General features: G+C 40.4%; 1 protein-coding gene across 3 annotated transcripts; it reads left to right on the plus strand.

Annotated features, from left to right (window-relative positions):
* Positions 1–1,695: 1,695 nt before the first annotated feature.
* On the plus strand, positions 1,696–14,490 carry LOC102684452 (E3 ubiquitin-protein ligase RMND5A). 3 transcript variants are annotated; one of them, XM_015345006.2, is made up of 10 exons: positions 1,696–1,825; positions 2,122–2,280; positions 5,737–5,879; positions 7,532–7,666; positions 8,934–9,034; positions 9,861–10,027; positions 10,481–10,646; positions 11,997–12,099; positions 12,462–12,616; positions 13,732–14,490. In XM_015345006.2, exons 1-10 carry the CDS (start codon positions 1,711–1,713, stop codon positions 13,793–13,795), a joined length of 1,308 nt encoding a protein of 435 aa, XP_015200492.2. In that variant the 5' UTR covers positions 1,696–1,710; the 3' UTR covers positions 13,796–14,490. The 3 variants fall into 3 exon arrangements, with proteins under 3 accessions (XP_015200492.2, XP_015200493.1, XP_006629696.1); XM_015345007.2 differs by lacking the exon at positions 1,696–1,825 and adding an exon at positions 1,944–2,030; XM_006629633.3 differs by lacking the exon at positions 1,696–1,825 and adding an exon at positions 1,950–2,030 and having other exon boundaries at positions 2,127–2,280.
* The last annotated feature ends 1,622 nt before the right edge of the window (positions 14,491–16,112 follow it).

Genomic DNA, 16,112 nt, shown 5'->3' on the forward strand with positions numbered 1-16,112 from the left:
CAGAAATAAATAATAATAATACACTTTTATTTATAAAGCTCTTTTCCAAACCCAAGGACGTTGTACATCATGAATAAAGAAAAACAAATTAAAGTACAATAAAAAGTACACACAAAAATAAACAAGTGCATACAGGGTTTAACAGATGTAGTCAACCAGATGTAGACTTTGGTAAAAGGAAAGTTTTGAGTCGTTTCAAAGAGCTTTTTAAAAAGTTATCTTAAAAAAGTTGTAGAGTCTGAGAAAGGTCATTCCATAACACTGGAGCAGCAACAGAAAAGGTACAGTCACCAAAAGTCTTTGATTTAGTCCGGGGTAAAATGAGCAAAGGACCAGACCATTTAACTATTATTGTTAAATGATATTCCCACTAAGGAAAACCTCATTAAATTTATTAAATGTGTAGAATTAACTACTACAACACTTACCTGTATATGTGCTACTCATGTGGAAGTTACCTCAAGTTCTTCTATACTGGTGCTAGCTAATTCTCACCAATATGAATAAAATGACAAGCTTCTATTTGTTATACTACTACACAACACTTGTGGAGACTTTGAGTAAATTGTTAATTCTCACAACATGAGCCAGCAGCCATATCACCCTGCAACTCACAACTGGCAACCCACTGAAACTAAGCAGGTGTGAGCCTGGTCAGTACCTGGATAGGAGACCTCCTGGGAAAACTAAGGTTGCTGCTGGAAGAGGTGTTAGTGGGGCCAGCAGGGGGTGCTCACCCTGTGATCCATGTGGGTCCTAATTCCCCAGTATAGTGATGGGGACACTATACTGTGAACAGGTGCCGTCCTTCGGATGAGATGTAAAACCAAGGTCCTGACTCTTTGTGGTCATTAAAAATCCCAGGGTGTTTCTTGAAAAGAGTAACCCTGGCGTCCTGGCCAAATTTCCCATTGGCCCTTACCAATCATAGCCCCCTCTATGAATTGGCTATATTGCTCTGCTCTCCTCCCCACTGATAGCTGATGTGTGGTGAGCTGCTGTCGCATCATCCAGGTGGATGCTGCACATGGATGAAGTGGTGGTGGTGTAAAGCGCTTTGAGTGGAGTGTCCAGAAAAGTGCTATATAAGTGTAATTATTATTATTAACACAGACTTTTGCACACTATTGTATATAACACATTACTTCCAAGTTTTCATTTACAAAATATTTAAGAGTCTTGACTTAGACGTGTATCACTGCACTTGTTAATTATTCATAAAATCTTGCTAAATCTAAGGTGTATATTTTTCACAAACTCTCATTTATAAATATAAAAAGCTTCACATCTTCTCTTTAATTTTCGTCCCCTTTCTCCAAAATAAGTACTAATTTGAAATATAATTGGCTAGTCAAACGTAAAATAATCATCAAAACATAACTTTAAACCAATGTGATCAAAATTCATATCAGTATGCACAAAGTGCAGAGCGCTAAATGCATTCGGTGGCAGTTCTGGTGTAACCACATTCTCAGCGCAACTCTTCGCTGCGTCACTGATTTCAGAGTAGTTCGATAATATTACTGCCAAACAGTTAATAAAATGTGCGTGTAGGTCATTAATAAATGGATAAAAAATCTATATGACTACACACTGAATTGATGAAGGGAGCTATATTCAAAATGTCACACAAACTTCGATTTGTAAACATCATTACGAAGTTTCGTAAATTGGTAAACAAACACAAGCCACGGACCGAGCGGACTCGGGATGTCAAACGGAAGTTCCGCTACGCTCAGTCACGCGATTCGCTCGGTCCTGTCACGTGGTACAGCAGGGGACGTGATAACTGATAAAAATGTGCTGTGTTGCTTAAGAACAGCAGGTAACTAAAGCTTCTACAAATTCTACCTTATTCCTTTAGATATATTTTTGCATTTAGGTATATACTGAAAAATTGGTTATGTTTCGCGTGGTCCTAATATTTTCGGCACCCCCCTGTGTGCCAGCCTGTTGGTGTCGCCCTTGGAAATCGGGTCAATGTTCAGGTCCATTAAAAACAAAAACATTCTGCTTACGCCAAAGTTGAGGTGAAGGTGTTTTGGTTTTGATTTTTTTTTCGTGTGCGTGTTTGGCGCTGCGTGTCTTTCCCTTTCTTAAATTCTGATTGTATTTCTGTAGCGCAGACGAGCAGCGTCATGGATCAGTGTGTTAATGTGGAGCGGGAGCTGGAGAAAGTGCTGCAGAAATTCTCGAGCTACGGGCAGCACTGCGATAGGACACTGGAAGAGCTGATCGAGTACACCAGTGGCCTGAAACACGAGATAATACAGACTGGCGGTGAGTTTATATTTTGATGAGGGAAACGTGGAATGTCATCTTTGTGTTTATCGAGCTGTCGTGAGATCATCTTCCAGACCCATGAAAAATGGTCAGCCCGTTTTAGTTGTATGGGCGAAGGCCTACAGCCAGGTTAGGTGTGTAGAAAACTTCGATGTCCGATTGCTTTGTAAACGTGCCAGTTCCGCAGGATTGCGGTTTCGCACAGTTTCGTTTAGGCCTGTTTGTTTCTTGCCTCCGTGAGTAGTCACGTGTTTTCTGCGTTCACGATTTTGTCTCGTCTCAGTGCAGCAAAACACCCGGTACAGTAACTACAGTGTAGTACTGGTACTGTACATTGTGGCGGATATGATCCACTAGTTAACATTTTGAAAAGAAACCACGAAGCGCTGAAAACCCGATAGAAGTCAAAAGCGTGCTTATCATTTAAGTGTTTTTAAACTTGCCGTTTCTGTGTTTTGTATTGGAAGGTCCTGTGTAGTGATGGTTGTATGTGGCTTTCCTTAACTGTACTGATCGTTTCCATTCCTTCTGGTACAGGGGAAATAGTAGTGGCTCAATACTCGGTACAGACCTTAGGCTTCTTAATAAAGACGTTTAGTGCAAATGATCTTTTAGCGACACCCTTTTCATTTAACATGTGTTCGGGTGAGTTTGAAGAAAACGTTTTTTGGCGCAGGAGTCTACTATAACATATCACATGGTCGTGTTTTTAGAGCACGAAGAGCAAAGGTTTAGTACAGCAACGTACAAGCGCCACTTGGGAAAATACTTATTTCCCCAGACCTGTTGCTTTATTGCGTATCGGGAGGTGTTGTTTCCATAACGAATTGAAGAACGACGTTTTAATATGCTACATAATCGATCGCTATGCTACAGTTATACCTGGACTGCTATACGGCCATTTTTCATGGACATGCCGTGACATGTCATCCTTTTTGGTCCTTAAATCTCCAAGGAATTTTCAAATATCGTAAAACGTCCGGGATTTTTCCTTGTTCTTTTTCCCCAAAGGTTTTCGAAGCATAATGGTTCTTGGGATGAAAAGAGAGTGTTTATTATAGAGTTGTGGACGTGTCTAGCTTGGTACCCCGTTCAGTTTTAGTTCTGAACAGGAATTATTTTTTCGCAGCCCCTCAGCAACAATGTCTGTCTTATCTGACCCAGTACTATACAGCACTTTTTAAATTATATCTGTGATATTTTGTTTTGCTGTCCCTAAACACAAAACGAAGGTGTCCATTCCCTCAGAGCTAAAGACAAAATTCCCGAGTTTTCAAAGTGATGGAGAAGAATTATTTGAATAATTAAAGTTACCCGTTGATTTGTGAGGCCGTATAACTTTTTTTATAATTCTGAAGATATCAATATAGAAACGTAGACGAATTGTGGTACTAACATATACAACACGTTATATAGCATGAATATAATTCCATTCAATAGATACAGGTTCAGATAACTATCTCTCCCTCCAAACAGAGTGTCCTCTTTGAATCTGAATCTTCAGATTTCAAAATGCCATCTTTAAATAAAATAAGCTTGGGCCAGGCAGTGGGTAATAGAGTCTCCTTTACAGTACCGCCCCCAAAAGCAAGTGTGCCTTCTCTTTGTCAAAAGGTCCAGACCTGCAGGGAAGGTCGACACATGGTGCCTTAAGCGAGTACACCTCTAGGCAGCATGAAAATCAGAATACCATCCATCCATCCATTTTCTAACCCCTTTTTCCAGTTCAGGGTCATGGGGGAGCTAGAGCCTATCCCAGCAAGCAAGAAGCGCAACAGTCTCATCACAGGGCAGACACCCACACACACACACCCACACCCGGGCCAGTTTTCTCAGAAGCCGTTTAACCCACCAGTATGTCATTGGACTGTGGGAGGATTCCAGAATTTCCCCACACGAAAAAGCTTACAACAATGGAAAGGTCAAAACATAATTCTGGAGTAATCCTTTGCTACTGTTTTAAAATGACTTTTTAATTACTTTCTTTAAAATCTAAATAATATTTATGTAGAAGAAGAAAAAGGCTCCATGGCCGAAACGTCGTGCTTTCTTTCTTCTTTTTTCCAGCATGGAATAAACCTGTTGCTTGTTCCTTTGCATATTTCTGTAGTGTATACCTTATTGCCATTGCAAATGCTTTTTGTTTTGTGAAATAGTAGCATTTTCCATGTTGTGCATGCACATGTTGCAATCACGCATGCCTCTTTCTGGGGGATGGGAGGCACTGTATGAACCGCTCTGTCTGTTCCTAGAGCCACCCAGGGTTGGTTGCTTTAGGAACAGACAGAGATCAACAAAGGCAGCATGCCAGTGCTAATGGATGTCAACAGTATTTGTGCAAGAAACCTACTAATGTATTGTGTTTAAAGAAAATTCAGTGGGGAGTTCATCAGCGTGTGTTATCTGCAGAGGAAGAGTTAAAAGGTTAATCCCACGTTGAAAAGCAGAAAGAAGGAGCAACGTTTTGGCCTTGGAGCCATCTTGAAGTGTGAGGATACATGAAGAAGGCTCAGCAGCTGAGATGGTTTTTAATTTTTTCCACTTTTCTGTAGAAGTTAACCTTTACTCAGCCACGTTTTGAGAGACACTGGTTCAGTTTGTTCAGAATAAAAAGCGTTTAGTATAAAGGTGCAAAGGGAGAAAATAATTTGACACACTACTACTATTTTGTTTTGATTTCCAATCCCACGGCACACATTTCAGATTCTTACAAAAGACATTACTGTGACACAGTGATGCACATCCTTTCAGATCAGATATCCTGCAGGTTCTGCATGATCTGCGTTTTTTATAATGTTTTATTTAGATTAAAACATTACAATTGTTGTGCACGTTTCTATTTTTTGTGGTCTGTAAAAAAACCTTGACGTTTGCTTAATATTAAAAGCTGTGCTTTTCAGGTATGTTTTGAGAGATTAAATTCTGTGGTAGGCAATGGCCTTAATGTATTGCACACAAACATTAAATAATCTTTCTTGTCATTTATTTCTCTGTGTTGTTAAGCCAGCTTTTGCTGTATTTGTTGCGTGTTTGTGATGTTGCACCTGCTTTTTCATTTGTTTCAACAAGTCTTTTTAGTTGCAAAATGAGATTGATCTGTCTTTTCATTACCATCTGTAATTAGAAAAGCATAATATAAAATCTTTATGTGGTTTACACCGTCATAGTATATAATGACAATAGCAAATCAGGCCTACTAACACAATGTGTTTTTTTGCAATATCCTAATTGCTGTTGTTTAATGTAATATGGTCCCTTCATCTACTTTTCTGAACCCACGATATAACACAACTGTTGTTTGGTAAGTTAAAAAATGTTAGGAGTGAAAATGCAAGAAAAAACCATGCAGTTTTAAAGGCTGTGCAATGAGTAGTTTCTTACCTGTGGACTTGATAGGTGTATACAAAGGTTAGCCTGCTACTCATCTCACTGTGTTTGTTTTATTCTCCTCAGATCATGAATTGGAGTTATCAGGGACCCTGTCCCTGGTCCTGTCCCAGTGCTGTAAAAGGATAAAAGACACTGTTCAAAAGTTGGCCTCAGACCACAAGGACATTCACAGTAGTGTTTCCCGAGTAGGAAAGGCTATTGATAAGGTGAGTGTTTTTTTTTCACATTTTGAAGTCCCCTCCTAGTTTGGAACTGTTAATATACTCAAACTATCATAGGAGTGACGAGGCCCTTGTATGCTTCTTTCTGAAATGTACAATTAAAGCTTCTAATTTTCAGTGCTTCGCTGTTTTCTTGGAATCCCGGTCACAGTCGACTAAAGGCAGTAATCTAGATTGGAGTGGTGGTGCCTGGACTGCAGAACTGCCTTTAATGGTTGGGCCGTTCCAGAATCTCCAGTCTCTGTTTTAAACTGCTGTTTTTTCATTTTGTTTTGATAACTGCAGTCCTCCTGTTTTATTTATATTCAACAAAAATGATACACGTCGCCTTGTTATGTCTTCTCGTTCAGTTTGAGGAAGCCTCTTTCAAAAGCTGTTTTATCGAGAGACCTGGAAAACAGGGCAGGGTGCAACACAAGTCATTTTTTCTGCATGGAATACGAAACCTGACACATTTAAATTTAGGTTGAACAAATATGCCCTGACAATCGTAGATTGCGTGTGTCGTTAACGCTTATTGTGTAATTTGTGGTAGGTGTTTTTTATCTAATTTGTGGTTCTCGAATCTTTTGAATTAAAGGAAATCAGAGTAATAGTAATAAACTATCGAGCTCTGGGCACAGAGTGAAGTTGCACTAGTAAAAGAATAACCACTAGATGGCGCTGTCTGTCATTAGCCTTCATGGGTGTTGTGCATGTCCAGCTCTTATGGATTTAATGTGTAGCCAATGTGCTTTTATATTTCTAAAATATTGGTTAAGTGCTTTGCATCCCTATGGCAGGACAGAGTTAGATACTTGATCAATCTTCCCCTTTTTTGCCAGACGTCGGCACTACTCTGCATAAGCATGCCATGAAGAGACACTCCCAGTACAAATAGAAGGATATATATGCATGGCTGCCTGAGCTTGGCAGTATTGATTCCTTGCTGATTTTAACTATTCAAAACCTGTCTAAAAAGCAAAGTATGGAGTTGACAGGGAGCTAACAACAAGACTGGAAATTTAGGCTGGAGGAAAGCAGCGATTGTTACAGAGGTAGTAGTGGGAAGGCCTCCAGGCACTCGACACTTTGAAGTCATTTTGAACCAACTGCAGCTGAAATTCTGGGCTGGTTATTTGCCAGGATCCACATAATGCCTGTCAGCTCATTTTCAATGTTTTTTTTTTTCCCGACATCAGAGTATTGATTTTTCTTTTCCGCGGTTTCTCCCACTTTATTTCCATAGAGATCTGACGCTCTTCCTTAACGTACTTTAGAAAAGACGAACACTAAATCATCATTGTACTGTGCCCTTTTTAAACCAAGCCGAAAAGACGGCCGTCAGCGTTTTTGTCATTTTAACAACTGAAGAAATCTAACAACGCTGTTGGAAAACTTTGGGTTTGTGATTTCTTCCAAGCTGCTGCACTATGTCCGAATTCGTGGATGTAAGGTTCTGTGGTGACTGGAAGTGAGAAATTCGGCTTTTAACATCATTACAAAAGATTTATACCACATAGATTCGTTTGTGTTCATATCGAGATTTCTAAAGATTATAACTGCGCTGCCCTCGGAGAGCTTTTGTACGTTTACTGGTATTTTGAGAAATCGTCTGGGGAAGACTGAGTGTGTTCGTGTCCTCCTCTTGGCGTCAGAATCTGGACTCGGATATCAGCAGCGTGGGCATCGAGGGCTGCTGGCAGTCGGAGAGCCAGAGGATCCTCAGCGAGGTCCTGGTGGAGCACTTCTTCAGGCAAGGCATGCTGGATGTGGCCGAGGAGCTGTGTCAGGTAGAAAAGGCCGTTGTTTTTGTCTCTTTCGCCCAGCGTGCTCGCACGCTATCGCGCTTATGTCGGCACGCCACCCTTTTTTTTCCCCCCATCCTTGCAGGCCTACGTTATGCAACCTCAAACCCATTTTCGTACACTCAGGATATTCGTTTCCAGCAACCAATAACAAGGTGAAGTTGACAAAATAAAAAGAGCACCGGTTGAACTCCAGTGGTATTGAACTGGCTGCTGTACTAGACCAGGTACAGTGGATTGGAGGAGCATTGCGTAGTGGCTTTTTAGTGGTTCTGTTCCATGGACTTCAGAACTGGCTTGGCCCATTCGGGCAGCAAGTCTGCCTCTCCGCAGTCTAGTGGAGAGCTGTCCTGCTCAGTGCTTTTGGTATTGCCATCCCTGGAGACCGCACTGACATGCTTTGCGAAACCACCCCAGTGCCTGATGTCTAGGGGGAGCCGCCATGCTGCCCATAAATTGCTGCATTGATACCCAGGAACCAAGAAGGAAAGCTAAGTTGGCTCTGTTGTTTCTGTAGGTAAGGAATGGTTCACCTCAGCTGAGAAACAGCAGTCCCTCCTGAGCAGGGGTAAGGGATGTGAAGTAGAGCTTGCAAAGCTTGAGCCATAATTGCCTAGTTTGGTAGTTCATAAATGTAGCTTCATCAGAGGCCACTCAAGAGGGTGAGATCTTGTGACACATTCGTTTCTTTATTAATACTATCATTTGTCTTTGCTTTATCTACCTAGCAGATAGTAACAGGGCACGAGGGTGGTTGATAAGTTGAGTATCCGGTTTGTTTGCTTTAACTTGCTTCCCTTTTTTAATCTCAAAGGTATGCAGTAGGCGTGCATCACAATTGTTCCTGCCATTGTTTCCGTAACTGTAAAATTCTTTTAGGACTGTAGTGTAAAAAGCAGGGATGTTTTTTTTTTCTGCAAAACTCTGTTTCAGTGCTTTGACGCAGTCAATTGAAACTAACGCACAATTAAGCCTTAATATAATCCATAGTCTCTCTCCTTCAGTTCTGAAAATCCACCAGCTGTGAAAATGAACATACATAAACAGTTAAATAATAAAGTAAAGTGGGGTTGTTTATCAGAGACTGTTGAAAGGTTTATGGGTTAAAGGTTTTAGTGATAAGTGCCTTGAGATGATAGCCCATTAATTTCTGAATATGCAGTCTTTTTTATAGATTTGTTTCCTTGTTAATTTGTGGAGATTTAAAAAAAAAATGAAGATTGTAATCCTATGCCTATCTCTTCATTTTCAGGAAGCTGGACTTTGCATTGACCCAAGTCAAAAGGAACCTTTTGTAGAATTAAACAGAATCCTAGAAGCACTTAAACTCAGAGATTTAAGACCTGCATTAGAGTAAGCTTTACTGTTACTTATGCTCAATCCTTGTTCTATCCACTGTCAGATTAAATACACCTTCCATCATGTTAGGATTAAAAACTACTTGAGTATCATTCTGAGCATGTGTAAAATTAAATTTAATAACAAAGCAGTGTTACTCCTTTGTAACCAGGTGTCAGAAGCTAAGCTAAGTTTAAGCTCAGTTAGTACTGGAATGCAAGGTTTCTAAAGAAAATCAGGTTGCCGTAAGTGGTGTTGATAGATTAGAAGGTTTCACTCTTCCTTCTGGACCAGAATTTCCTAACCAGTTCCCCGATATAGAGGCTGGGAACACATTACTGTAGAAGGTAATGTCCTTTGGGTGAGTAGTCTGGACCTTGGTTTCACGACTGGTCATTGACAATCCTGTAGCACAGCTCAAAAGACCAGAGGTATTAAATCAGGTCTCCTGGCTAAATTTTTCTTTGGGCTTCCAGGATCTAGCTCCTTAAATTCCCCCTTTAATCCATTAGGGGAAGCAATTACTTCTCTTCCTGACTGGGTGTTGGGTGGGGCTGCTACCTTATACTGGCTGCTGGGGAGTCTGCTGCGCTACTTAAGCGGATAAAGGGGGTCTCCATCTGTATGTGAACATGAACCACTTTGGGATCCCATGGGATGAAAAGCACAATGCAGATGCAAGTAACTATTAATCCATAGGAACTGATTCCAAGTATTGATTTGAGCACCACAGATGAAGTTCCAGAGAGTCATTAAATACTGTGGCCGCAGACACATTTGTGTGGGGTTTTAGCACTGCCAGAAGTGATAGGCACCTCTAACCGATCTCATTCTCTTCCAGGTGGGCGGTGGATAACAGGGAAATGCTCATGGCACAGAACAGCTCGTTAGAATTCAAACTGCACAGATTGTACTTCATCAGCCTTTTAATGGGGGGCACAGTCAATCAGAAGGAGGCTCTGCAGTATGCAAAAAACTTCCAGCCCTTCGCTGTCAACCATCAGAAAGGTGTTCTTTTGTTTTTGGGCTGTTATATTATCTGGGTCTGACTGGGATTCCTTGTGTAGTGGGACACGATTTGCCAAGTGCCCCTGGTATTAGGTGGGTCAGAGCCAGACAGGGCACCCCCCTCTTGCTGTGCTATAGCAGCTAGGGCAGCTGTGAGCTCCCTCTGCCGCCAGTGTGATTTAGTATGTTATATAGCGCTATAGGTCCCAATGTGACCGGGAGTGTGACTTTCCCAGGGGGGGAAAATGGTGGATGCCCCTGACTGCATCTTTTGGAGGAAATCTTACGCTCCTTGTACCTCCTTAACTAGTATATTGTAAAGGTAGGCTGGGTCGATTTAAGATTCAGCCATTTTAAAATTGGGTGGAGGAGTCGAGAAAAGCAAATGGGACATTTCAAGAGGAATTAAAAAGCAAGCCACCAGTGTTCTGATTTTTCCTTCCCTTTGCGCAGACATCCAGGTGTTGATGGGCAGTTTAGTGTATTTGCGGCAGGGGATAGAGAACTCTCCTTACGTTCACTTGCTGGACTCCAATCAGTGGGCTGATATCTGTGACATTTTCACCAGAGACGCCTGCTCGCTGCTCGGCCTCTCAGTGGATTCCCCTCTCAGTGTCAGGTAGGAGAAGTCGAGAGAAAATGTATAGACTGCTGTTTATAGATGCATGCTCCTTGTTTAACTGGATGTTAGTTCTGTCAGTGGCACTGGTGAAGGTGTACCACAGCTTAGACTGCTTGCTGCTAACAGTTTAGCCATGATAAGCAGTAGTGTCATTGCCACAGTATCACAGGTAAATAGCCTCTTGTGGTAAATTTGGTCAGGAGTATATGATCAGTTCTACCTTTCTGCAGCCTAGTATTGAATATGATACTATCTAACTGTTTAGAGTTGGTTATAGTTCTGTCTCAACTTGACTGCCAGGGACTTCAAGGGGTCCTGGAAGTCACAAAAAAAATCTTGCAGCTTGAATTACTTTGAACACAAAGTACTCACTAAATCTCATAATTACCTGCTCAATTGTAATCTTCTATAATCTAGAATTATCTGCTGAGGCTCTTCAGAAAGGGGAAGTATAATTTCATACTTATTGTGTAACGTTGTTGAGCTGGCTGAATGTAATACCGAGAGACTCGTTTTCTCCTGACTATGAAATGACGAGAAGTGCACGTGCAGAAGTGGGTTGCAAGTACATTTAAGGCACAGAGTTCTGGCAGTTAAAATTGTCAGACCTCCGTGAAAGAAGGAGAGAGAGAGTGCGCATCAATGAAGAACAACAGTTCAGAGAAACGCTGCATATTGAAGGTACAAGGCCATGTTGGGGTTTTTCCATTCAGCATTGCTGCCTGTTGTAGTGTGATCAGTCAAGCGCTTACGCCAGCCCTGTGGCAGGATTGACAGCTGTCTGAGTTGATTACAGGTGCTTATAATCAACGGAGGGAGCGGCTGGTGTTTAATTTTGATTGGGTGAAACCTGAAGGTCCTAGTAACCTCTTGTTGCCAGATTGTGCCATGCTGGCTACACCTGTGTGTTTGAACGTGTATCTGGGATATACCTAAATACACAGTGTCACCCCATACCCAGTAATGACATACCATCACTGTCAAATCTTTCATCTCGTAAAAGTCTTTGCAACTGATGTCATAGTTGAAGAATAGATTTACCCTTCTAACATCTAGCTTGAATATGGAGATGCTTTCAAATATGTGTATCTCTCTCATTCGATATATACATACACCCTAAAACCCAGCTTTACAGATGATGAAAGAAGACTGAAAGGATGGATTATTTTTGGCTCAACGGCTCTTGGTTGAGAAACAAACGCATAATACAACATGATGAAGATAACCGTGCACCCCTGCCAGCCAGAGGAAAACAAAGCGAGAGAAATTCTAGTAGTATTTTGCCCCTTACTTGAGACTCTGCAGTGATTGCTGGGGCTGACCGGGTTGTACCCTTTTATGCTTTAGTTTTTCAGCAGGTTGTGTGGCTCTGCCAGCTCTCATTAACATCAAAGCTGTCATAGAACAGAGGCAGTGCACAGGAGTGTGGAACCAGAAGGATGAGTTGCCTGTAAGTAACCGTTTTGTCCTCCTCTCTCGGTCGTCTTGAAAGTACATTTGACACCATTACATTTGTGAAGGAAGGTTTTTTTTAAAAAAAAAACAGAAGAAAGGTTAATAATAAAATAATTTATGGCTACTCATAATTTAGTGGTTAACCTAAAATAAATTTCACAGTGGAGGTTGAAAAAGTATATTTGCAGTGTGTAATGTATAGGATGGGTAGAAAAAGCCTGCCAAGCACTCTACTGTGAAAGTCTTGATTGGGAATTGAGACGTTCAGTATGTAGCTGTAGAAATGCAATATTAGCTCTCCCTTAACAATAAGATGTTGATTTCATCCTAAAGATTTTTTTTCTCTTACATAAACAGATTGAAGTTGACCTGGGTAAAAAATGCTGGTATCACTCGGTCTTTGCCTGCCCTATTCTTCGACAGCAGACAACAGATAGTAATCCCCCTATGAAGCTGGTGTGTGGCCACATCATTTCCAGAGATGCTTTAAATAAAATGATCAATGGAAGCAAGTAAGTTCCTTTTCTGTAACAATTCCTATAACAAGAGTGCTGTGAAACTGGAGTACTTTCAGCATAAATGCGTAGGAACTATACTATACATAACATGAACCATCCAGTACATATACATTCAATTAGCTCATTGTTATTAGAAAAGATGAAAACCCACGTCAACAAATATAAAAGAAATTCAAAGTAAATAAGTAGTTTCTTTTTGAGCTTTGTTAGTGCTCTGTCAAAGTGATTATTTTATTATACTTTACTCAAACTGCATGAAGTTGTTTGACTCTCCATTGTATTGTGAATCTTTTAGTGTATTCAGAAAAGAAAACTGTTGTGTGTCATTGGCAGCTTGATTATTGAATGTAAACAGGTGTTCGGTTTTAGCAAATGCACAATCTAAATATTTCTTTTTTAGGAATCATTCTGACATAGATCTGTGTGCATCATTTTTGAGGCGTAATATAGACCTGGTATTGCAACTAACACCAGGATTGTAAAAATGTGTTATTTTTATTGTGAATGGGTTTCTGTTTTTGCAGCTTGCTGCATTTCAATATGTGGTTTCGTTAAAGTCTCCACCCTGCTCTGCTGAAATGCACAGCATGTGCAACCATAAACCTCAAAACCGGTGATAACTTTGGTATTCTTTTGGTGCTGCCTCAGAGTTATTGTTCATTGTTTGCACAATCTGTGGACAGACTACAGTGTTCAGATTAAGTTCAGTCCGTAAGAGCAGTACAATCTTTGGCAATACGGACACGTTGACATTATCCTTTGTCCGACACTCTGACTTGGTCAGATTTTCAGGACACTGCGTTGTATATTGCATGGTCCAGACATTCTGACTATGCAATATACAACATTTTCTGACTCCTGTAAACGATCTTAATGACAAATGTGTCTACTACACATAGTATCTGATGTCATAAAATGTAAAAGACTGTAACAGTGTGGTTATTACAACAATAGTGAGTTTTTCCTTCTGACAGGTGAAAAAGAAGTGAACCAATGATTGCCACGACTGTATGTGATGTAGAACTGGCAAACAGCTAATGTGTACGGCACCTATATTATGACAGTAAATGCAGTCATAAAATCTTTTTTTGTTTTTTTTATCATTCTAGGTTGAAATGCCCTTACTGCCCCATGGAACAAGTGCCAGGAGACGCAAAGCAAATCTACTTCTGAAATGTGGTCTCAATCAATGCCTACCTGAGGAATCAATGCCTACCTTTTGCTCTCTCGGCCATTAACTTGAGTGAGACAAATAGCACTGCTATGGAGAGGCTGAAGGCATGTGCAGAAATAAATGTAGCTGTCTGGGAAGGGTGCCAATACCGTATATAGAAACACTGACACAGTGCAAAAGCTAGAAAGAAACTTAGAGACAATATAGGGCTTTTTCTTGGTCTCAAGTAACCTGATAAACCTAATACACCAGCACTCACTATTGACAGCAGTTATTTCTATGTTAAATCTTTTTTAAGTAACATAGCCAACCAACTTTTTTATCATCATATTGATAAGTTTGTATGTCATCTTTTGAGGATGTTGGTGTGGAACTTTTTGTTTTTGATTTTTTCTTTTATCCAAAATGTATATAATATCTAGAAGATAACGGAGGTGTACGCAGCTGCTGCTGCCAAAGTTTGCATTACTGTTTTCTAGTGATGGCGAGCTGTGAAATACTTCTTTAAAACCTGTACAGAACCAAGTGAATAATGGAGCCCCCTGGGCTTTAGATATTTAAACGTATTGCTAATTTATATGATTGTATGCAGTTTATAATATTGGAGAAGAGTGGCACGTAATGTTTCTTTGCTTTGATAATTGTTTTTTTTTCTGTAATGCCATCTCTATTAAAGCTCTAATTTTGAAAAATGTCACGAGTGAACTTCAGTTTTCTTCTCGTAATGGCGGTTCTAAATCTCACAAAGAAAAAATACTTTATTTTGATGTTTTTTAGCTGATCATTTTGTGCACAGCAACTCATCGTCGGTGTCCTGCGAAAAATTATGTTGTGTGTCTTTATGATCGACTTAATTCTAACATTACCATAGCCGAAGAAGGCTCCGCAGCCAAAATGTTGTTTCTTTTCTTCTTAGCATGGAATAAACCTTTACTTGTTCCTTCATTCAAATATTACTAGTCCAAAAAAGATATTAGAAATATTAATCTGTCTAGTTTATTTCTACTAGAATATATCCATTTGTTTTCTAATCAGTATATCCAGTACAGGTTTGGATGGGGGCTAATTTTATCCTGGCAAGCAATAGGCCCAAGGCAGATTACACCCTGAATGGGACACCAGTATATCTCGGGGCACACACTCACACCAAGGCCAGTTTTCCCAGAAGCCAATTAACCTACCAGTATGTCTTTGGACTATGGGAGGTATCCAGAGCACCTGGAGGAAACCCATGTGAAAATGGGGAGAACATATAAACTCCAAACAGAGGGCACCCCTGGAATTGCACCCAGGGCCTCAGTGCTACAAGGCAGCAATGCTTAACACAGTGCCACCGTGCCACCCTCAGTAATATGTGTAATGTACCATACATATGTATTGTAACGTGAGTGACTGAGGTTGGCACCATGATGTACAAAGAAATTACTTTTGATGTACAGAAAGCGCTACTCCCAAACTAAAGAGGTAATAAGAAAATAGGAAGTCTTCCTAGCTGCTTCCATTCTGGCACGAACACACACAGTTGACTGTGTTTCCTTCTGAGTCTTTTCGTTTCCTAGGCAACCGCATGGTCTCCTGCCTCTCCTGAAGATACGACCGCTGTTAACCCGGGTTGTCTCTGCCAAACGTTAACCTGCTACAGTATGGTTTATATTTGAATGTACAAAGGCTAAAGTAGTTTCACGAGGAACCTACTGAGCACATCCTTAGTGCAATTTGTTTTCACAGCTCTCCCACATCCATTGGACTGTACACTAAGTTATATCTTCGCTTTTAAAGGAGTGGTACCGTTGGGATTTTCTAAGACTAACCTTCACACTAAGCTTAGTCATAACCTTATAACAGGTGATAACTTCAGGAATCACTCAAAAGCAATTAAGTGAAACTATATTGGAATAGACAACTATAGACTCACCAAACAGCTGGCCTTTGCTCTTGTCATACACAGACAAAAAGACGATGACATTGAATCCAATGTGATTTGAAGTAATTTGTAGTAGTTGTTTTTGCAGGATACCAAAGTTTGATGTATTAAGATTGTCATTTCCTGCTTGCAGTGTACCTAAAAAATAACACCTCTCAAGCCTAGTAGACCACAACACATTCTGCAAACCATATTCTCAGAGAGTACAATGGTGCAAACAGAATTGTAGACTATGTTTACTATAAAAACGTACTCTGTAACAAACATTCATGCTTCTGCTTCCTAAAATGAGTTTATCTTTTTCACAACCGAAGTGTTTATCTCAGAATGACTCAGGGAGTGCACAACTTGCCTGTTATTAAAACCGTGGTATTAAAAAACTCTCCAAAGTA

The sequence above is a fragment of the Lepisosteus oculatus genome, chromosome 1, assembly GCF_040954835.1.
Source record: "Lepisosteus oculatus isolate fLepOcu1 chromosome 1, fLepOcu1.hap2, whole genome shotgun sequence".
NCBI classification, from domain to species: Eukaryota; Metazoa; Chordata; class Actinopteri; order Semionotiformes; family Lepisosteidae; genus Lepisosteus; species Lepisosteus oculatus.